The sequence below is a fragment of the Bos javanicus genome, chromosome 13 (genome assembly GCF_032452875.1).
Source record: "Bos javanicus breed banteng chromosome 13, ARS-OSU_banteng_1.0, whole genome shotgun sequence".
NCBI classification, from domain to species: domain Eukaryota; kingdom Metazoa; phylum Chordata; class Mammalia; order Artiodactyla; family Bovidae; genus Bos; species Bos javanicus.
The window spans coordinates 31,598,807-31,623,162 of NC_083880.1; the positions used below are offsets into that span (position 1 = coordinate 31,598,807).

Consider the following 24,356-nt stretch of genomic DNA (forward strand, 5'->3'; position numbering starts at 1 on the left):
AAATAGAAGTCATGACTTCTTTCTGGAAGAGAAAGGAAATGCATGTGTATGATATGCCTATCATTAGGTCTGGTATTTAGTAAACTTTATATGGAAAACATCTCAAGAATCCATTATATTAATAAACTGTGGGAACAATACATCTGTGATCCACAGACAAAACCTGTCAAGTTCTTCATTATTTCAAGAGGCCATCCCACAGTTGGTAAAGGCGTATTATTTTCCATTGATATACAAAGTAACTTTTCTTTCTTTCCTATAACACATTCTAATATATCCTGGATCCAGAAGTCAAACTTTTCGCACTACTCAGCTCGCTTCCTTAGACATAAGTCATATTTACAAAGGAACACAAGATCCTGTTTTAAATGCATGTTGTGTCTGTAACGGTATCAGGAAATTTGGTGTAGCACCTGGTGGACATGAATGACAGTGGTAAGATCCATGCGTATTTATACACTCCACAAGAGGAGCCACAGAACAGCCGCCATTGTTTATCTCGCATTCATTGATATCTTCGCAAATGTATCCATTTCCTTGCCAGCCTAGAAAAACAGAAGGTTTGAAAAGTTAGTTGAAAACATATAAAAACCTGCTTAACTATGTAAAGAAACATAGGTTAAAATGGTATATGTTCTCCCTTTCAGATTGGCAAAAGCTGATTTAAATACTTATAATCAAATTCCGGCAAATAGGTGGGCACATCGGGTAGTCTTATATGCTATTAAGAGTCAGAAGTTAGATTAATTAAACCTATTTGAAAACAGATCTAGCCGTGTTCATTAAAGATTTTAAAATACATAACTTTTGACTAACAATTCCACTTCTGAAAACTCACTCTACAATGATAAAATTGTCATCAGGTTTTATCTGTCAGTTTATCATTCATAAAGATGCAGGTAAGTCTACCACAGCATTGTTTAATGGGGAAAAAAAAAACTCTTAATGGTCCACAGTCACACATACTGAATATACTATGACTCATCTATACCAATGGATGCTAAAAGCTATTTTTAGTAATATGTGCACACACTGAAGGATTTTCCCATATATATTTTAATGGAAATATCGAATTTTAGAAATGTTATGCAGAGCTATGATCACAGTTTGGGGAAACAATTTTTCTTAAAACCTGCATATTGGTCTGTGTGTCTGTATAAATGAAGGAAAAGGTAGAAGAGGAGAGAGACACAGGGTTTTCCGATGATAACACCCAGGTGAGGACCACTAGACTCTGCTGCTGCTGCTGCTAAGTCGCTTCAGTCGTGTCCGACTCTGTGTGACCCCATAGATGGCAGCCCACCAGGCTCCCCTGTCCCTGGGATTCTCCAGGCAAGAATACTAGAGTGGGTTGCCATTTCCTTCTCCAATGCATGAAGTGAAAAGTCAAAGTGAAGTCGCTCAGTTGTGTCCGACTCTTAGCGACCTCATGGACTGCAGCCTACCAGGCTCCTCCGTCCATGGGATTTTCCAGGCAAGAGTACTGGAGTGGGGTGCCATTGCCTTCTCCGACTAGACTCTAGTTGAAGGAAAGTTACTGGGCTCAAAATAGCCTGGAGTTAAAACTCCCCTCCGGGTCCTCCCCACCATTCTATGCAAAACAAAGAACTCTCTCACCTAAAGAAAAAAAAATGGACATTAAGGTTGATTACGCCCAGCTCCCAACCGGTCCCAGCCTCTGGCCAATCTCCAGAATTCCTTGCCCCAGCCATTTAAGAGAAACACTCTAAACAACCTTGGAGAAGAACAGGCCCCCTTAAGACAGTAGATTTCCACATATATGCCTATATATACTTACTGTTTTCTTGGGTTAGGGCAGCAGCTCACTAATCTGACTGCTGCCCCTTCTCGCCTCATTAAAGGTGATCTGTTCCTGTAAAGTGCCAGTCTCGTTCTTTTTCTGAACCTCGCCTTCTCTAGCTTCCTTACCCTCACTAGTGAACACACTCAGAGATGAAACAATTTGCCCAAGTTTACAAACAGCTGGCTTGTATGAAAGGTGGGACCAGAGCACATGTCTTTTGATCTCAAATTTAATCAAGATCATGGCCACAGCAATAAAATGACTGACCTCCCAAACTCTACAGCTAATCCTGGCTGTGCCATTTAACTTTACCACTCTTTGGGACAAACCACCCATTTCTTTCATTAAACTGCTATAGCAGTTAGATGGTCTGAAGTGGGATATAGTGAAATAGGACATGAAACTGGATTGGAAGGCATCCTGAAAACAGCTTTCTTATTCCTCGACAGTGAAAGGAAATTGGTCCTGCCATCTTGCTTGACTGGCATGGGGAGCCTGGCACCTGAGCCCAGGAGGGGACACACCCACATACCTGTGGGGCAGGCCCCACAGTAGAAGGATCCCGGGGTGTTGAAACACCGCACAAGTTCTGAGCAAGGTGCAGGCCAGAGGTTGCACTCATCTACATCCAGCGTACAGGCCGTGCTGTTCGACGGGGCCTTCCACCCAGCATCACAGATGCAGCTGTACTCAGGCTGTAGGAGCGACAAAGGTGTGAAAGCAGGCAGTAAGGAGGATGAGCAAGAAAAGCCTTTGAAAAATCTCACTGAGCCTGCAACTGATTCCTCTTCTAATGTGCATTTCCATGAGACCAACCGAGTGGCTTCTCTTTTCTTCCCACATGAGTAAGCATTTAGACCAGACCATGCAAAAAGAGAAACGGCTTTATTTCAGAGTAAGGGAAACCTATAATTTGCCCCCAAAGATGCCTGGAAAAAAGCAACAACAATCAAGAGCTGTAAGTCAATATAATTAAAGTCAATCAGCTCAGCCTGCTTTTAGAGGGAAAAACATCCATGTAGTCACAGACCTTGGAAAATCAATTCTGTTTTTTCCTTTTTGAAGGTCACACACACACTACCCTCCCACCATGGCTGGAAGGGAACCATTTTCCATCACATAGGCAGGGAAAAAACAACAACAACAACAAGTAAAAATAAATACCTGAAGGTCTCAAGGAGGGCCAACTGGGCCAGGGCTGGAGGACCTCTGGGCCAGGAATTAAGGTCAGCACAAGGGATACTTAGAGAAGTGGGCTCAAAGGGGCTCTGGGGCCAGGACAAATGCAGGCTCCTTAAAAGTGAATGTCACAAACAAGGGCAAGACTTTTGTGTTTCCATATCTTGTCATTGTTAAAATTCACAAGGCCAAGAGAAGATCATGTCTCACAGCGAGAGTCATAGGCAAATAATAAAAACATGAGTAATTTAATGAAATCAGCCTCTGGAGTCGTTTTCTGCTTTCTTATGGACAACCCTCATCACCTTCCTCATCTGAGCCCAGCTGAAGGGCAGGACGTGACTCCCCTCTGCAGCCCCACAGGGTCCTGTGTGTATACACACAGCTACAGAGAATGAGGAACTAATAACCAGCCTCCCCCCGCCATCCCCGAGGGGGCCCACTCTGCAAGGGACCCACCTCTCCAGCCTTCACTCGGACCAGATCCTCGCAGATGCCGTGCACGCAGCGCGCCTTGGAACCCCCCTCACAGTCATCATATTTGGATGCACACTGGGGGCCGTGGGTCTCAGGTGAGCAGAGACAACTGTTGGTCACACAAAGCACAACTCAGGACCTGTTTCTTAGCATCAGTTAAAAAATTAACAATAATTCTGATTGCAGGTCAGTGATATGCACATAGAATCATAAACCAGAAAACCAGATTTACTGGCTGGAGTCTTAGAAGAAAGTCACTCTGCTCCTCTTGAAGTGGCAGATTGAGTAAATGTGCTGTCATCTCAAATACGAGATGAGAGGGCACAACTACCTCTATAAATTCTTCTGCTATCAGGTCAAACAGCACTGTCACAGGTCAGACAGCTATGAACTAAGGGGGATAGAGTTCATTCAGGATGGTAGGGATCATTGTGTCCATTCATCGGCCACCCAGCTGGCTCCTCCAGTGAGCACAGGTGACCTTGACCAAATGGGTAAATTCTCGAATATACTCTAGGTTTGTATAACCCCATGGGCAGTGGTATATCGACATCTCAGAATCTTTGATGATGATAATCATATTGCAAAGGCCACATTTCTTCTCTCCATAAGAGATAAGTTAACATAGTAACAGTTCTTACATAGCCACTCACAAGATGTATTTATTACATAACACCTAAGATAGATCCCCTGGAGAAGGAAATGGCAGCTCACTCCAGTATTCTTATCTCGAAAATCCCACGGACTGCGGAGCCTGGTAGGTTACCATCCATGGGGTCACAAAGAGTCAGACATGACTGAGTGACTTCACTTTCACTTTCAAGCTAGCCTAGCTGTTTTGTCCTAAGATTTCAATTCAGTAATAATCAAACAAGCAAGGCTTGCTCCTTGGAAGAAAAGCTATGACAAACCTAGACAGCATGTTAAAAAGTAGAGACATCAATTTGCCAACAAATGTCCATATAGTCAAAGCTATGGTCTTTTCAGTAATCATGTATAGATGTGAGAGTTGGACCAAAAAGAAAGCTGAGCACTGAAAAATTGATGCTTTTGAACTGTGGTGCTGGAGAAGACTCTCGTGAGTCCCTTGGACAGTAAGGGACAGTCAATCCTAAAGGAGATCAACCCTGAATATCCATTGGAAGGACTGATGCTGAAGATGAAGCTCCAATACTTTTACCACCTGAGGCAAAGAGCTGACTCTTTTGGAAAAGACCTTGATGCTAGGAAAGATTGACAGCAGGAGGAGAAGAGGGGTGATAGAGAATGAGATGGTTGGATGGCATCACTGACTCAATGGACATGAGTTTGAGCAAACTCCAAGAGATAGTGAAAGACAGGGAACCCTGGCATGTTGCAGTTCATGGCGTCACAAAGAGTCATGCATGACTTAGTGACTGAACAAAAGTTGTTTTAAACCATCGCAATCTTAAAGTTGCTAAGTTAGTTTTATATCTACCCTGCAGATTCAAAAGGAATATGGATGGTGTGAGACAGCAGCTGGGGAAAAGGGAAGAGGCAGAGAAGTCACAGAGCTTATTTACACATCTGAGCACAGCTGATGGGGTGAGAGTCAGGTCTGGTTGGTACTGTTTGCCTGACTTGAACTATGTTGGCCACTGGGGCCAAGGGTCAGAGTCAAGGAACGAGGACCTGTGTGACCATGGACTGTGAACTAGTTTCTGAGTGTTCTGGAAAAGGGGTCACTCTACCAGGTAAAGAAGCTCTTTTAGTGATATGTGTTGAGGATTTCCCCCCAGTTGTTAAGAATCTGCCTGCCAATGCAGGGGACACGGGGTTGGATCCATGGTCTGGGAAGATCCCACATGCCTTGGAGCAACTAAGCCTGTGCACCACAACTACTGAAGCCCGAGTGCCTAGAGCCTGTGTTCTGCAACAAGAGAAGCCACCGTAATGAGAAGACCTCGCGCTGCAACTAGAGAGTAGTCCCCATTCGGTGCAACTAGAGAAAGCACAGCAAGGAAGACCCAGCACAGCCACTGATTAATTATTTTTTTAAAAATACACGTTGAGGCACAAAAAGCTCAGCTGATGTCCATGGGTAAAAACAAACATGTGACTGGCAGCAAGGCAAAGGAGAGTTTGGCTGTTGGAGAAGCACCAGGGGCCTCACTCTGGGCACAGAACTTGGTGTAGCCATGGAGGCCCCAGAAACAACCATTGGGTGGCATCTCTGAGTAGGTTTTAAGGAAGAAAGAGATCAGTGAATGTGGCTGGAAATGGAGGGTTAAGAGTGTGGTGAATACCATTCAGGCTAACCAAGTAGGGTTGCCAGACCCAGCAAATAAAGATATAGGATGCCTAGCTTAAAATTTGGATTTCAGATAAATACTTTTTTGTTGTAAGTATATCCCATGCAATTCACAACATGTGTGCATGATAAGTTGCTTCAGTTATGTCCCACTCTTTGTGACCCTATGGACTGTAGCCTGCCAAGGCTCCTCTGTGCACGGGATTCTTGAGGCAAAAGTACTGGAGTGGGTTGCCATGCTCTCCTCCAGGAGATCTTCCCAACCCAGGGATCAAGCCCGTGTCTTTTATGCCTCCTGCATTGGCAGGCGGGTTCTTTATCATTAGCACCACCTGGGAAGCCCTGCAACTCACAACATCAATACATAATTGAGTAAAAGCTGTTCCATTAATAAATTACATTTCTGAACATTCCAAGGTTGCCTTTCTCATTAAGACAAGGTCAGAGATTAATAGCAATACATGATTAAACTTATAAAGGAATTCAATTACTCATTCCTTCCCCATAGCTATTTATCTTCTTCTCATTTTCCATACTTCCCCTCCCATATTCTCTTCCCTTTTCTCATTCACTCTCCCATCCTTATGCAGAGCATTCTGAGAATTTAATTAGACTCTTGGAGGTGATAGGACTTAGACCATTTCTTCACATATGTGAGGATTTGAACCTGGTGGCTTCCTTGCTAAAAGTTTATCTTACCAGCATCTGCACTCACCAAAAATAAATTTTTTTAATCTTTAAACCAACTCCTGCTAGCTTTCTGAGTCTCTGATGCATGAGAAGTCTGAGTATTCAAGACCCCACAGGACAGGATAGCCTTGGTTTAAATCTTGATGCTACTTGTTAACTCTTCACCTGAGACAATGTAATAATAACTCCCTCTGCCTCCATTTCTTGTAAATTAATAGTGTCAAGCTATGAGCTCTATTTTCACCTTGGGGTCTAAAGGCATTTTCCTGCAGGAAGTGCTCAGGAAATTGTGTTTATCTTATCACTAAATGCTTTATTATTGGAAAAGGACTAGAGATTTGAGCAGAGATTTTGGTTCAAGGACCTGCAGTTAAATCCTCCCTCTTTATCTCTCTTTTCCTTCTCCCTTGCTATTGTTATTCGGAGAGGAGTAAATTTTAATCCTACAGGTTTCCCTAAACAGCTACAGTATACTTCTCTCATTTAAGTTTAGATAAGGTGAGAAGCTCCAATACTTTGGTGAAGAGCCAACTCATTGGAAAATACCCTGATGCTGGGAAAGATCGAGGCAAGAGGAGAAAGGGTGATGAAGTAACAGAAGATGAGATGGTTAGATAGCATCTCTGACTCAGTGGACATGAATATGAGCAAACTTCAGGAGATAGTTAAGGACAGGAAAGCCTGGTGTGCTGTAGTCCATGGGGTTGCAAAGAGTCAGAGACAACTTATTGAGTCAGACACAATTTAGTGACTCAACAACAGCAAGGTGAGAAGTAGAAAGCTGAAAGGAAGAAGAAAGCCAGGTACACTAGCAATTTCCTCACTATGATACTTAAAGACAAGCATTTTAAATCCCATTTTATTGGCATGGTTCAAATTGCCCAAGGCACAGGATTAGCAATTGGCAGAAGATAAATTTACACCTAAGATAGTGTTACTCCTGTACTACTGTTTTTCCACATCACATTCCCACCTTCTGAAAGGGAGAGTTAGTTGAATACTTTCCCTTTTTATATATCCTTTAACACAACAGTGTTTACATGCAAAATGTATTAATAAATTCTCAAGGTGTCTAGATATGCCCTTAAAGAAAAAGAGTAGTGAATTTTATGCCCTCTTGTGAAGTCAAGTGGGCCTTAGAAAGCATCACTACGAACAAAGCTAGTGGAGGTGATAGAATTCCAGTTGAGCTATTCCAAATCCTGAAAGATGATGCTGTGAAAGTGCTGCACTCAATATGCCAGCAAATTTGGAAAACTCAGCAGTGGCCACAGGACTGGAAAAGGTCAGTTTTCATTCCAATCCCAAAGAAAGGCAATGCCAAAGAATGCTCAAACTACCGCACAAATGCACTCATCTCACACGCTAGTGGAGTAATGCTCAAAATTCTCCAAGCCAGGCTTCAGCAATATGTGAACTGTGAACTTCCTGATGTTCAAGCTGGTTTTAGAAAAGGCAGAGGAACCAGAGATCAAATTGCCAACATCCGCTGAATCATGGAAAAAGCAAGAGAGTTCCAGAAAAACATCTATTTCTGCTTTATTGACTATGCCAAAGCCTTCGACTGTGTGGATCATAATAAACTGTGGAAAATTCTGAAAGAGATGGGAATACCAGACTACCTGATCTGCCTCTTGAGAAATTTGTATGCAGGTCAGGAAGCAACAGTTAGAACTGGACATGAAACAACAGACTGGTTCCAAATAGGAAAAGGAGTACGTCAAGGCTGTATATTGTCACCCTGCTTATTTAACTTATATGTAGAGTACATCATGAGAAACGCCGGACTGGAAGAAACACAAGCTGGAATCAAGATTGCCGGGAGAAATATCAATAACCTCAGACATGCAGATGACACCACCCTTATGGCAGAAAGTGAAGAGGAACTAAAAAGCCTCTTGATGAAAGTGAAAGTGGAGAGTGAAAAAGTTGGCTTAAAGCTCAACATTCAGAAAACGAAGATCATGGCATCCGGTCCCATCAGTTCATGGGAAATAGATGGGGAAACAGTGGAAACAGTGTCAGACTTTATTTTTTGGGGCTCCAAAATCACTGCATATGGTGACTGCAGCCATGAAATTAAAAGACGCTTACTCCTTGGAAGGAAAGTTATGACCAACCTAGATAGCATATTCAAAAGCAGAGACATTACTTTGCCAACAAAGGTTCGTCTAGTCAAGGCTATGGTTTTTCCTGTGGTCATGTATGGATGTGAGAGTTGGACTGTGAAGAAGGCTGAGCGCCGAAGAATTGATGCTTTTGAACTGTGGTGTTGGAGAAGACTCTTGAGAGTCCCTTGGACTGCAAGGAGATCCAACCAGTCCATTCTGAAGGAGATCAGCCCTGGGATTTCTTTGGAAGGAATGATGCTAAAGCTGAAACTCCAGTACTTTGGCCACCTCATGCGAAGAGTTGATTCATTGGAAAAGACTCTGATGCTGGGAAGGATTGGGGGCAGGAGGAGAAAGGGACGCCAGAGGATGAGATGGCTGGATGGCATCACCGACTTGATGGATGTGAGTTTGAGTGAACTCTGGGAGTTGGTGATAGACAGGGAGGCCTGGAGTGCTGCGATTCATGGGGTCACAAAGAGTCGGACACGACTGAGCGATTGAACTGAACTGAACTGAAGAAGTAACTTTTGTAATGACTTTCTATTGCTGATTTGGTTCCAGTAGAAAAAAAAAAGGGGGGGGGTGGTTCTGTCTTGAAAAACACTGCAAGTACATTTGGCCATTGAGACGAGGTCACACATACTTCCATGGTCATAGTTTAACTTGTGTTACAGTCTATGGTTCAATATTAATATAATTGACTAACTAAAAGAGGTCATATGTTTAATATCTAACTCCATTCCATCTGAGCTAAAACCAGATGATTCTCATTGTTTAAGCTCTGCCTATTTTAAAACCCACTAGTGATAAAAATGAAAATAAGTAAAATAAAATATGATAATCACCATTGTGTTCCTGGAGAAAAAACAAACAACAAATTTAACTTCTTTTTTTCTATAAAGCCTTCTAGATCTGAGCTGGAAGTATATAACAGGCACCATCTATGCAGGCAAATGTGGATCCCATGGGCTGTTTTAAACCCACAGTCAGCAGGAAACAGTAAGAATCAATTCTTCAGAATAAAGAGGTAAAAACATATTGAGCTGTGGCAAAATATTATTGGTTAGCTGCCTGAGCACTTGGAAAAAGATTGGGAGCCCCAGGAGTTGGGGGAAACAGACAGTGGTTGTCCTTGCTGTATTCTCATGATTCCAAAAATCAATTTTTAGTTTAGGGGGAGAATGGATACATGTACATGGCTGAGTACATGTAAATGTCTGAGTCCCTTTGCTGTCCACCTGAAACTATCACAACATTGTTAATTAGCTATACTCCAAAATAAAATCAAAAGTTTAAAAAAATATGAGAATTTTTATCAGAAATTTTTCTGTGAAATGGGGCTTTCAGTGAACTAGTATTTGCATAGTGCTTTATCTTTCGAACTCTCCTGGTGGCTCAGAGGTTAAGTGTCTGCCTGCAATGCAGGAGACCTGGGTTTGATCCCTGGGTTGGGAAGATCCCCTGGAGAAGGAAATGGCAACCCACTCCAGTATTCTTGCCTGGAGAATCCCATGGATGGAGGAGCCTGGTGGGCTACAGTCCACTGGGTCGCAAAGAGTTGGACATGACTGAGCAACTTCACTTCACTTCACTTCACTTATCTTTCGAAGGTCTTTACCAAAAAAAGTTATTAATCCCTTTAAATAAAGACTCCTTTGTCTCCCACAAGAGTTAGGGACTGAAGGAGGCTGCAAAATCCAGAGCAAACTGCCCACTGCAGATTATTCAACAAGGGCTCAAGTATGTCTTCAGCAACTGTTCCCAGAAGTTTCCTGAAGGAGTTTCTAATCTCAAGGAAGCTACTGATTAACAAAGACTTAACCTCCCATAAAGAACAGAACTCGAGAAAGTATCAAAGGGCTCTGTATCATTCCACATAGATTCCACAAAACAACCTTTTAATCTTACGCTTATATACACATTTCTATTTTCTTTTATTCCTTCAAAAAGTCTTCACCATATGCCTGAATGAGAGTATTCAGGTCAGAGATAATCAGCTGGAATTCTTGAGGCTTCACACACTATCCCCACAGCAAGAAGAAACCAGATTAAAGACTGTGCTCTCTAATGTCCTCCAGGGAACCTGTGGCGGGCAGAAACTAGAAACCCAAATCATTTCCAGAGTCAGCACAATCAGTCCTTGGTTTTCTCTGATAGGATGGTGCAAGAGAGAATAATTCAGTACTCCTCTACCAAGTTTAATCTGCCATTTAGGCAACTCTCAACAAGTAAAATTGTTCTTTCTCGCTTGCTCACTCACTTGCTCGTGTGCACTCTCTCTCTCTCTTTCTCTCCCCGCCTCCTTTCCTCCCTCCTTCCTTCTCATTTCTATCTGGAAAAATTAACCTCTGACATGCAGGAAATAATTGTGTTAAAAATTTTCTTTTCATGACTTCCCTGGCAGTCCAGCGGTTAAGACTCCAAGCTTCCACTGCAGGGAGGATGGGTTTGATCTCTGATTGGGGTACTAAGATGCCACATACCATGTCAAGAACACAAACAACAACAAAAAATTTTTAAACCTTTCTTTTCATTGCCATTTTTCAGGGGTAAAAAGGCAAATTTGTCCTGAAGGAAAAACAATTTTGTCTTGATCTATGGATCTTTCCTCCCTGATGTACGTTTGTTATTTTGCTGGCTTGCAAGACTCCAGAAGACAGGGATGATAAAAGGAGAGAGAGTGAGAACTAACTCCAGGACATTCCTCGACGTCAGGAACGTGGGAACGATCCAGGCTAGGAATCATTTGCCAGTGTTATCTCCAAGCAGCAGTTTTCATTAATAAATGCTCATAAATAGAAATCAGGTACTGAAAGATTAGACTTGCATTCTGGATCCAAGCTTGAGTATTTATCAAAACAGGGATCAGGGGATTCTTTTAAAGGAGAAATACAGTTTGGAGAGCAAAAAGTTCTTTAATAACGTAATACTTCATTGACATCAGAGATGTACAATGTGCAGGATATTGAAACTGAAAGACGTATCCACCAAAAGCCGGAATAAGTTAAATTTGTAACTTGCAATGAGGAAAAACTTTTAAGATCATAGTAAAAGAATTAAAGGAACAACAATAAAAGAGAAAGATTGTGGTTGCTTTTTAAGAATACAGTGTGCTAATAAACGACAAGGTCAAAAACAAAATTCCTGCACTCTTTTTTGCTGGAAAGGACAGAATGGGTTGTTACAAAGGAACTGAAGAATAGGACAGCAGGGATACTGGAAGAGAGTGAATAGCTGCTCTTGATTCCAGTGAGAGAAAACACAGAGATTCTGTCACAACAGAACCCATTTCTTTATCTCTTAATAATCACAGAATATAGGAGACCCACCAAAATATGTGGAAAGACAATGTCTAGAGATTTTTTTTAAAGTGATTTTAAGGAACTACAGAAACCGAAGTTTGTTATTGATCTGCCATACGTTTTTGGACTTGATTACTTAACAAGACAGTACATCAGTCAGTGTCACTTTACAGACCAATATTCCTAGAGTTTGATGGGAACGTGGAGGTACTGTGATGTCCAAGTCAGCTTTGTAAGAGAAGGGAAGTTTTCCTGCGGAGGGCGATGCGGGATTTGAGCGGGAGAATGCGGCGGATGAGCCCTGTGACAGTCAATCAGCAGAAAAGATGGCGGATGGGAGCAGGGAGACGATTGTGATGAGGGGCCTGATGACTAATTGAAGAAAGACAATGAGGATTATCCACGTGAAGAAAACCGCGGTTCACCCTGCTCTGGTTATGGTGGACATTGTGCACAGTGCTTGAATGAAGTCCTGACTGTATCTATCAGCTCTCTCAGCTACTGAATGTGGGGGTGGCGGGGGAGGGGAGAGGGGGGCAGGCTGTCCCTCTTCTACATGAGGCTCTCCCATGGCCATCCCTTCAAGCTTTGACTCCTACTAACCCCTCTGCCTTATCTTGCCCCAGGCCATCCTCACTCTACACTAGCCATGGGGGCCTCCTTCCTGAGAGAGAGAACAGAGAACAGGTTTCTTCATGGGGTGAGAGTTGAGGTCACACGAGGTTTTCTCCACCTGAGGAAACAGCTTTGTGTATGTTAGATAAACACCGCGTGACTTCCCTAGAGAACAGCTAGTTTTGCTGGTAATACAGGCACTTAACCTTGGATACTCTTAACCAGGGGGTGTCTTAGTCCTTCAAAAACACACCCTAATTTAAACAACAACAAGCAGGCAAAAGTGACATCGAGTTTGGAGCCATGGCTCTAGGAGATTTTACACATTTCTGTTCAACTCTCTGGGGGCTTTTGACCTTGGACTTAAGAAGGACATTCCTCCAACAGCTTGGGGTACCTCTAGCCCTGGTGTAAGAAAGAGACCCACAGGCCAAACCAAACTGAGGTGGAGCCACCATAGCTTATATGCAGACCTGTGAGTATGAAAAATAAATGTTTATTGGTTAAAAAAAAAAAAAGGGAAAGGAAAGAAAAAAGTTACCTGTAACTCCCTGCTGTGTTTATACATGTGGCTCCATTCTGGCAGCCCAGGGGTGTCCCTGAGTAAATCTCACATTCATTAACATCAACAGAGCACAGAGGACCCTGCGTTTAGATAAAGCACGAAGTCAGGTGCCACAGGTTGCAAAGACATCTGGGTGAACAGTCACACAGCATGTTCAAGGATTTACAAACAGACAGTAAAGCTAAATATGATAAAATTAAAACTCATCTCCAGCCACGCTTCTTCTACAACTCAGGTGTGGCCTAACAGAGCCAAAGAGCTCTTCATAGATCATACCAGTCACAGGAGAAGAATCCTTATGTGGGCTACTTTTCATCTTACTGTGGAGCTCTGCCTAGGAATAGTCACTTAATTTCTTCTGGATGCGCATGTCAGGAATGTTTTCATTATTAATAGAAAAGGGCAGGAAAATGCACAGGCTACATTAAGATTCATTTAGTTATGCTGAGCAATTTCCATTCATGCTGGCCAGAACAGCATGTAGCATCTAGTCCAGCAAATCCCCACTTAAGATGGCTCAGGATCCAATGGGGACAGAATCATGCTGGCCGCTATTCGCATCTTGGCATACCTGGTGTCATTCATTCTGACTCAGGAGACCACAGAATCCTAGAAACTTTGGATGGAGAATTAAATAGGTCTGGAGGATTCCAAGCAAACCACTGATGCTGACTCATCATCATTTTTAACCAAGGATTAGGTGACTCACCTTCCACTGTGAGGGACACATACAAAAAAAGGAATCGGGGAGGTTGAGGCAGGTTCCGCCATGTTGGCAGGGATTGCTGCTGCAAACTTTCCTGTCCAGTGTCTGAAACAAAGACAGGATGGTCAGCGAGACAGTCATACTTTCCACGTTTTAGAGCAGGTGTGTACACCAAAACACATTTTACTCCTGGCCGGTGGGGGGAGGGAGGGGTCTTCCTCCAGACTTTAAATCCATTATGTAAATGCTTCTTCCTGTCAACTGTCTTCTGAGAAACCGAAAAGTGTTGACTATTATCAAGCCCTATCCATATTCCTTCACTACTAACGTGCATTTAACCACGGATGGGTGAGGCAAAAGTGAGGGGTGAGAGTTCTCACTCTGTTCTCTGAAAAAACACTGTTCACCTGACAAACGTATGACGGTGGCAAGAGTCAAGATGTGGGTGTGGGAGCCACATGGAAATTCCTATTGTACTAAGAAAATAAAACGGAAATTCCGGTTCCTTTGCTGTTGTTCTTCTCTTTGATACCTCCAGATAAGCATTTGAAATATGATCATCTTCGCTGCCCCCACACTCCTCCCCTGGGTTAAGACGACTGAACTCTTTTCACTCCAAGACCCTTTGTGGGAAATGTGGCCTGAGGCTTAAATACACCCTCCAGCCTTGTGCTCACATGACTGCTTTCAGACCAGAGTCATACACAGAGACCTGCCTTTGTCTCTGGAACCTGGGGAATCCTACCCTCCATCAGCTACTAGTTCCCAATTTGTAAGCTTTGAAATGCCTTTGGGGCAGAGAAAACATCTTTAGAGAGGACAAGTGATTATGCAAGGACAGCTATCCCATTAATTTCACCTAATGTTAGTCTAATTCTCGGTTTTAAAAATTAAAATGGGGCAAATTATTCTTTACATTTTTGAAAAATATTTGGTAAAATATTTGATTTTCTCGGAGAGAAAATCAAGTCTGTTCCCTCTGTTTGCAGATGAAACTGAGAGCAGAGAATGGCAAGCTGACTCAGCACCATGTGGAGCAAAGCCCATTCTCTCTCCACCTTTGTGATAAGTCAGGTGCCCATACATTTGGGGGTCTCCTTCTGGACTCTGTTTTCTTTCATTTTTCTGTCTCTCTGTGCCAGTACCACAATTAGTCCTGTTCATCAAAGGACACTGTTAAGAAAATTAACCACAAACTCACTGGAGGTTTTTCTGGCATGTAAGACAACACTGGGTGGGGATTAAAAGCTCAGAAGCCCATGGGGACCCAGCAGTAAATAGTCAGTGAGCAGTCAGGAGAAAGACAGTAGAAACTATGGGACTTTAGGCATCCAAAGGCATGGAGGTGTTTCTACTCCAGAGTTACTAAACACTCTTCCTGGGGGGATGGGCAGAGGGAGGCCAGTCCCAGCTAACTGGACTATGGCCTCCAGTTCATGACCTTTGGCAGGAATAAAGAAACACTCTAGGAGACTGAGAACTACTGTTTGTCTTGCTCATTTTAATTTATTCAACTACTCTCTAAGAAGATAAAGGCAGAAAGGGCAATTTCTTATCAAAGCCAGGAAAAGGAATGTGCAAACTTGTCCACCAAAATTAAAACAACAGAGTAGAGGACATTTGAAGAATAATCAAAAACAGACCAAGAATATGAGAGCAGGGACTCTGAACCTGGAATCCTCTTACTTTTATTCAAAATTTAAAACACGGGGACTTTCTATGCATTTCTCTGTGTGGAAGGTTATGGCTCCCTTGAAAGTCTTAAAAATATCAGCTCCCTACAAAAGGGATGAGAAGTCTAAAATTACAAGCATGCAGTAAAGTTATGGATGGTTTATTCTAAGAAATTGTTCAAATTTAATCACCAGAAGATATACTTTTAAGAAGATCTGGAATATTCTGAGATACAGCCTAGACTCTAAGTTCAATGTTAGAGAAAACGTGAGCCCTTTGAAAACTGAGTCGTGGATGCCAGAATAAGCAAGTTGGGTGGTCACTAGCTGACCAGCTCCAGCACACTTAAGCCTGACATTATATGGTTTAAAAAACGATAGCAAAGAGGAAGAGCACGTGGACAGCTGAACTGAGAGTCAGAGGACTTCACATGCTCAGTGAGCTTCATCTCTCTGAGACTCACTTTCCTCATGTGTCCTGGGAAGCATGATGTGTGATGAGAATTAAACGACCTTACAAATCAGAAATAGACTCACAGATGAAGAAAACAATCTTATGGTTACCAGGAGGGAAAGACGGGTAGGGATAATTGGGAGATTGGGATTGACATATACACACTGTTATTAATATATATAAAACAGATAGCTAATAAAGACCTACTGTATAGCACAGAGAACTTTACTCAATACTCTGTAATGGCCTAAATGGGAAAAGAATCTAAAAAAGAGTATATATACACACATACAACTGATTCACTTTGCTGTATGGCAGAAACTAACATAACATTGTAAATCAACTGCTGCTGCTGCTAAGTCACTTCAGTCGTGTCCGACTCTGTGCGACCCCATAGGCGGTAACCCACCAGGCTCCCCCGTCCCTGGGATTCTCAAGGCAAGAACACCGGACTGGGGTTGCCATTTCCTTCTCCATTGCATGAAAGTGAAAAGTGAAAGTGAAGTTGCTCAGTCGTGTCCAACTCTTAGTGACTCCATGGACTACATGCCCATAAAAAAACTGTTTTTGATTGTGATAAGAATTAAATTATGCGAAGAGCAAAGCCCTTGATATTGATCATCCATTCACCTTAAGGATACTGGCTCTATTTGGACTTCCCTGGTGGCTCAGTGGTAGAGGATCTGCCTGCCAAAGCAGGACACACAGATTCAATCCCTGGTCTAGGAAGATTCCCACATGCCACATGCCATGGCACATGCAGCTAAGCCCATGTGTCATGACTTCTGAAGCCCTCACACCCTAGAGCCCTAGCTCTGCAACAAGAGAAGCCATCAAAGTGAGAAATCTGCACACCACAACTAGAGAACCTCCAGCTCCCCGCAACTAGAGAAAAGCCCACGCAGCAACGAAGACCCAGTGCAGCCAAAATAAATAAATGAAATTAAAAAAAAAAAAAAGAATCCCAGCTCCATCAGCGATTCTAGTGTATTTTCAGTGAAAGATGCTGCCTGTCTCGTAGTTATAGGACTCACCTGCTGTAAGCTTTGGAGTTTTCTCTCAAGATCCGCAAGCTAGCAGTTGGGAAGAGAAAACATCCATTAGCTGGAGCAAAGGCGCGTCGTGTGCCACGTTACTCTGTTACCTGTTTCCCTAGTGCCTTCACTTTATCTGTTTGCTCCTTGTCTAATTGCCTTTCCCCTCCCCTCCAGGCTTCCCTTCCTTCCTTCTCTCTTCCATTGCATGGATATTTTTAAAAACAGAAGTACAACACAATGATAAGTTGATTCATTGACTGTCTGTGCATGGTGACCCTGGGAATTTTCCTGAGCGATGGTGACCCATCCACCTCATCAATAAGGAGGTGGCTATCAGAACGTGAGCAGAGCCAACTTATGCTGCAAGCTCTTGTCACAGGATTTCCAACCTCTGCCCATCACACCTCTACCTCCTCCATTAGGGCTGGGTCATTTAACCAAAAAGTCCATAATTATAACACTACATTTTTAAGGAGGATACAAAATTGGTATATCTTCTGCAAAAATGATTACTTACAAAGTTGAATTAAGGAGAACCCATTTGTCCCAAGGATGTGGATGTCAGACTTACCTTGGAATCAAGCTGATGGATTTGATTAGAAATATTTTGAGGCAGACCGACTGTAGTTCTTTTTAAGTTTGTAATATCATCTTTGTTTTTCTGGATCTGATTTTTTTTAAAAAAGGAGAAGAAAACGAAGGGAGAAGAGAAGGAGGAAGAGAATGCTAGTGAAAAAATTATGTATATAAGAATAAAATGTTTAAATTTGGGTAGTATTCTATTTCAAGCCCTAAGGCCTTGCCATTATTATTAAAATAAAAAAAAAAAAACAGAACAATGCCATGTATAATAAACACCAGACTAAAATAGCCATGGCATAATTCCATTTACCCTTTCAGTAATAAGGTATCAAGGAATTTTCTGTTTGCATTTTTTCCCCATAATAACAGTTTAGAATGCTTTTTAAGAGGCCTGACTTAGAAGGAGACTGGGTTTTAAATCTTGGCTCAGCCATTTAACATATGTCCTTGGATACATTGCTGAGGTGCTGTAGGGAGGGTTCCTCTATCTCCCTTACAGATGGGGTAGTGATAAAGCGCACCTCATAGGCAGCCATGAGGGTTAGATGAGATAATACACATAAAGTGCTGAGCACAGCGCAGAGTCCATAATGAACTCTAAATGCTAGCTCCTAACATGATGGTCAATAGACCTGTATGACGTAACAAACAATGAGCACTGAAAACATTCAGTAAGCAGGATAGGATAACTGGCCAATTCTGTTCTGTGGCAAAAATAAACTGATCGCATCTACATCTTTCTGTGGCCCCCCTCCATCCCTGGTCCCCTTGTGAAACAGCCTCAGTATCACCCTCTGCACCCTCTCTGGGCTGGAATACATAAGTCCACACAGTGAGCCACCTCCTGCAAGCACTATGTCCCGTACCCATCATTAACCCCAGGGCATTGTTTCCTACATGGAGTTGTTTCACCTCAGTCATGTTCCCTGTGCTCAGGAAAGTGCAGATTAACATAGGCCTTTTCAGTATGAATAAACAAAACTACTTCAGTATGTTTCCAGTGTATTACCTGATGGAAACACTCGCCGACATCCTCATCATTTAATTTAATTCTCCCCAGGGATCCAGTTCTAAATTCAATGTTTTGAGCTGATCCAGTAAGAAACACCAAGTTTCCCCTCTCTGCTGTCATTCGAGGCCTACATAATCCAAGCCAGAGAATGCATCAGTAATTATCACATGCAGTTTTTTAAGTCTAGAGAACAAAGTTTCTCACTCAATAGCTATGGACTGCATACACTTTTGCTTTGTGGTCATCTCAGCTGAATTCTCCCTGCTCACTTGTCATTTCTTTCTTTGCAAATTTCCTGGATATGCCTCCTCGTAAACTGCATCCTTGCCTAATTTGCCAAGGGATAAATGAAGAGTTTGTGTATAAAAAGGTACTTCCATACATCAACTCAACTGTTTTTCCTGGTTTGTTTTTAATATCATCTTTTTTCTTTAGAAAAATTATACCTTTGCTTATGTGGTTATTTGTGAAAACTGATGAGGAGCCACCCAAGTCCATCAGCAGAAATGACCCACGTGTGTACTTACTGTTGGAGGTCAATATTTCTTTTTTGTCTCTGCAGCGCAAGTCCTCCATCTTCACTGTATGATGCAGCAAACGTCAATAAAATAACCAAACTCCCAAGAAAAAGTGAGGACATGTTCCTCACCAGCCTCCTGGGTCGTCAGGAAGCAGGGAGGCTGCTCTCCCGGCCGAGCGTGGGAGTCCAGAGAACCAAGCCTGCAGCTGTACTCTGACCTGTGGATTGTCCCACACTTTTCAGTCCTTTCTTCTTTGCCCTGGAAGCCTACGTTATTTTTTTCTTCCTGAGGGATGTAAATGATCTTAGATCTTCAATACTCTTCAACTTGTGAGAGGTCAAAATCTACCTCTAAGTGATGCACAACTTAATCATTACCTATCTGACCTTTGAAACAGTAGCAAATGTCTTTGGAAACATCCACTAAAACTCTCCTTGCTTACGAAGTGACTGGCTTTCAACAAATGCTATTGGGAACTATTGGATATCCCCATGTAAAAGAATGAAGTTGGACCCAGACTTTACATTATATAGAAAAAAATAATACAAAATGAATCAAATACCTACCTAAATATAAGAGCTAAAACCATGACATTCTTAGGAAAAAACATAGGGGAAAATCTTCATGATTTTGGATTCCACAATGATTTCTTGGATATGACACCAAAAGTAGAAACAGCAAAAGAGAAAAAAAAAGTGGTATGTGGGACTATTTCAAAGTGAAAACCTTTTATATATTAAAAGACACTATCGATCATGAAAAGGCAACTTAAAAATGCGAAAACTTTTTAAATCGTATATATGATTAAGAGGTTAATATGCAGAATACAGAGAATCCCACAACTTAACAGCACAAAATAAGTAACCCTATTAAACAATGGGCAAAGAAAATCAACATTTCTTCTGAAAAGATACACAAATGGCCAAACAGCACATGAAAAGATGGCTCAGTGTCATTTATCACTAGGGGAATACAAATCAAAACCATAGTGAGATAACATTTCACACTCACAGGATGGCTACTGTCACACAAAAGCAGAAAATAACAAATATTGGGCAAGAATGTGAAAAAATTAGGACCCTGGTATACTGCTGGTGAGAATGTAAAATGATATAGTCACTATAAAACAGTATGACAGTTCCTCAAAAAATTAAACATAGAATGACCATGCATGTGTACTATAAGTCACTTCTTTGCAACACTATGAACTGTAGCCTTCCAGGCTCCTCTCCAGGCAAGGATACTGGAGTGGGTTGCCACGCCCTCCTCCAGGGGATCTTCCCAACCCAGGGACTGAACCCGAGTCTCTTCTTTCTCCTGCATTGGTAGGCAGGTTTATCACTAAAACCCCATGGGAAGCCCTAGAATGATGATCTAGCAATTCTACTTCTGGCTATAATAATTGAAAACAGGGACTCAAAGAGATATTTGTACAACTGTGTTAATAGCTCATTATTTACAACAGCCAAAACATGGAAGCAAGCCAAATGTCCATCCAAATGTTCACTGACAGATCTGAATGGAAAACAGAATGTGTTACATATATATATATAATGGAATATTATTCGTCCTTAAAAAGAAGGAAACTCTGACATGCTACAATGTGGATGAGTCTTGAAGACATTATGCTAAGTGAAATAAGCCAGTTCAGTTCAGTTCAGTCACTCAGTCGTGTCTGACTCTTTGCAACCCCATGAAGGGCAACAGGCCAGGCCTCCCTGTCCATCACCAACTCCTGGAGTTCACCCAAACTCATGTCCATCAAGTCGGTGATGCCATCCAGCCATCTCATCCTCTGTTGTCCCCTTCTCCTCCTGCCCCCAATCCCTCCCAGCATCAGGGTCTTTTCCAATGAGTCAACTCTTCGCATGAGGTGGCCAAAGTATTCCACTCATATGAAGAACCTAAAGTGGTAAGATTCATAGAGACAGAAAGTAGAGTGGTGGTTTCTAGGGCTGGGGGTAGGGAGAATGGTAAGATATTGTTTAACGGATACAGAGTTTCACTTTGGAAAGATGAAAAAAAGTTCTGGAGACAGATAGTGGTGATGGTTGCACAACAGTGTGAATGTATGTTCTGTATGTAATGCCACTGAGCTTAAAAATTACTCCTCTAAATAAGCTCTGCAGCTTGATATTATGGAGAGATGGAACATGTCTTATACCCGTTCTGTTCAATCAAAAGAACAAAAATAGCAAAAACAGCTTCAAATTGCTACTTTCTTTAGGTGATACTGGAGGTCAAATGATGAGTTCTTTGTTCTTTTGTTATTTAAGAAATGGGTGTCATACAACAATGGTATTGCAAGTTGGATACATTTTTTTTTAAGTTACATTAGTTTGAAGTTTGTTTAAAAGCTTAACAATTTGGTGTAGGGGTGGGGGGAAATCTTGACTATGAAATAGTTGTCAACTTTAAGAACAGGATAAAATACAATGTGTTAGAATATTTCAACATAAAGGACCATTCTAACTCTGAACTTTGAACATAACATAACTATTTTCATGATTCTATTTTCTTAATGGTTACTGCATTCAGCCTATCTTTTAGAGCAATAAAAGATGTCTCCAGCATATTTCAAAAAGAACTTCATTTTTTAACAGAATTTTCCTGTTTTACTAATGTACTTACTAAAACAAAGTCAAGATAATTTCTCTACTCTGAGTCTAGTCATCCAATTCTTAATTGACTCTCATGCTAGAAAGAAAAGAAATATTCTTTCAAGGTCTGACTGACTTTGGATGACGTGTTAGGGAATTTTATATCCAGTTCACCTGCTCAACTCTAGCTGAGATCAATAGATAAGTCAGACAGTCTGCACATGATGACTCAGTGGAAACAATATAAAAATCAATCACTGTTTCCACAGCGTTATCATTCATTCTTTTGGCTTTATTTGGAATTTCTTCAATAAAAATAAAATAGTTGTAGAATCCATGACCTTTAGACTTAGAAGGTGAATAATCTCCTGTCTCCCTTTCCCAGAGTAAATGCTGTATAAACCTGAAATCCTGTCTTTCATGACTGGCAAAGCTCCCATTTCCTCCCTAAATCAGAATTCATTCCACAAAGATCCTTCACATGCCCTTTTTGTATTAGCCAGTCTACAAAATGACAGGAATGCAAGATGGGATATGTTGCAGATTTTTCTCTCCAAAGTCAGCTCTAGGGAAGCTCACTGGGTTCAGGGTAAGAACGTGGGCTTGGAAATTCATTCATCGGGGTTTAAATGCAGCTCCATCACTGTCTGACCATATGACACTGTTTCTTCATCAGCAAAAAGATAATAATAACAGCACTGAAAGTGTACAAAATATTTAGCATACCTGGTCTCTGGCATATAAATGTCCACTAACTACAAACTGTGATTATCATGTAGATAAATATAACAATTCTCCTTCCTCTTCCACCACTTGAACTTGGGTTTCTCAAAGCAGGAAATGATGCAAGAATCCACAAGCAACTTAAAAAGCTTTTGCACAAGGAAAATCAGGGGTGCCCTTATCTCCCCTTTTACAGAAGAGGATTTCAGAACAGGGACATGCATTGAGGACTTTGAGTGAAGAGGGGGCTAGCTGAACTGCAGCTGGGGATCCGAGGCCAAAGTAAACTGATGCCTGAGAACCAGGCGAAGTGGTGCCAGGAAGCAAGGAAGCACTCCACATGGGCGAGCAGAGGCAACATTAGACTTAAATCCAAGAGTCTCCAAGAGCAGGCAATCCAAAGGGAATAAACTCTTCCCTGAGCCGGAGCTGAGGAAACAGAGAAAGGAGAGGGTTTGCTCTGGGAGCTGCTCTATGCCGGGGAGGAGCGTGTGAGAGGACACCTCAGAAAGCCATAAGACACTTTATTGCATTCATTAAAATAAAAGTATTAATTCAGGACACTAATAATATCTACGACTTTTACACATCTTAAGTTTGTCACGAGGTCTGTTGCGTTCTTGGTTTCCAGCCTTCGGCATCTACGGCAAAGTGAATGTCAATGTGTTTTGCTTTGTTGCAGACGTCACACATGGTACATGGACTTAGGGTTGTTCCCATTCCTCCACCTCCAAGTGCAGTGTTACTAATCAATGATTCGTGACCTGCTGATTTGTGCTCCCAATCCTGTGCCAGGATGTCACCTTCCATCCTCTCTCTCCTCCCAGCTCCTCAGCAATTCTTAACAGAATTTTCAGCTCCTTCTCTTCCTCTCTTTCCGTCCTTACAAAAAAGAATCAGAACTACCTCTTCTTTCTTCCTTTACCCTTTCCAAAACATCTTAGTACAACCTTTGCTTCTTGTGCACCATCCACTTCACTTCCTTTTTCTATCTGAATACCCAAGTCCCCAACGTTTTTAGTAATCCCCAACACAACACACTAATGAAATTCATGAATGACTCAATTCACAGAGGAAAATTCTATAGTCATCAAAACTGTACATGAAAGTAAATCCCAGGATACTTGAATTTCACTCAAGGGTAAGTGCTGGCTGAGAGGCATCACTATAATCATAAAGCTAATAAGTAAAAGTGAAAGTCATTCAATAGTGTCTGACTCTTTGGGACCCTATGGACTACACAGTCCATGGAATTCTCCAGGCCAGAATACTGGAATGGGCAGCTATTCCCTTCCCAAGGGGATCTTTCCAACCCAGGGATCGAACCCAGGTCTCTCGCATTGCAGACGGCTTCTTTACCACCTGAGCCACCAGGGAAGCCCAAAGCTGATAAGGATCAAAACAAAAACACAACAACCAAAACAATACAGAACAGAATTAACCAGATTAACTCTGCCAGGGAAGCGCAATGCAGGCTTCCCAAGAGCCAGTTGAATCTTACAGAATATATATGAGTTTTCCAGGCAAAGCAGTGGGACTGGGAGTTTTACACAGAAAAAGGGGCACATCTAAAGTTTTCCAGTTACAAAACAGCTAAGTATGGTTACAACGCCAATGCATTTTTAAATGGAAAGGAAGTCAGATCAAGGAGGACCGTGAAATGTCATTTTAATGAGCTTAGATTCTACTTTATTCCTTAATAATGGAGAATTATGAGGGTTTTTAGATAGGGGGTCATGTTTGCATTTTATAAACAGCCCTGCAGAGCCAAGTCTAATTCCCAGACTCATTGAGGAAGTTGTGGTACAACTAAGGTGTGACCTGGGGAGGCCTTGGTGGAAGTACTGGCAGAGAGAGCAGGAGACAGTGAGAGAGGTATTTAGGAAACAGGATCTACAAAAAAATACATATTGGGGCAGTTAAGCAAGAAAAGGGAAGTGATGCTCAGGTTTCTTGCTTGAGAAATTGGCAGGACAGAGGTGTCATGAATCGATTAATAATAATTAGGGGAAGGAGGTTTTGGAGAAAAG

General features: G+C 41.9%; 1 protein-coding gene across 1 annotated transcript in view; it reads right to left on the reverse strand.

Moving 5' to 3' along the window:
• CUBN (cubilin) overlaps positions 1-23,990 on the reverse strand; it is a 263,943-nt gene extending 239,953 nt beyond the window's left edge. Inside the window, exons 1-9 of the mRNA XM_061436135.1 lie at positions 19,010-23,990; positions 18,480-18,609; positions 17,460-17,555; positions 16,886-16,924; positions 13,728-13,829; positions 12,995-13,098; positions 3,443-3,569; positions 2,337-2,499; positions 414-545 (exon numbers count right to left, since the gene is read on the reverse strand). Coding sequence (XP_061292119.1) covers positions 414-545; positions 2,337-2,499; positions 3,443-3,569; positions 12,995-13,098; positions 13,728-13,829; positions 16,886-16,924; positions 17,460-17,555; positions 18,480-18,609; positions 19,010-19,122 — 1,006 coding nt within the window. The 5' untranslated portion in view covers positions 19,123-23,990. The remainder of the gene's footprint in view (positions 1-413; positions 546-2,336; positions 2,500-3,442; positions 3,570-12,994; positions 13,099-13,727; positions 13,830-16,885; positions 16,925-17,459; positions 17,556-18,479; positions 18,610-19,009) is intronic.
• Between the last annotated feature and the right edge of the window lie 366 nt (positions 23,991-24,356).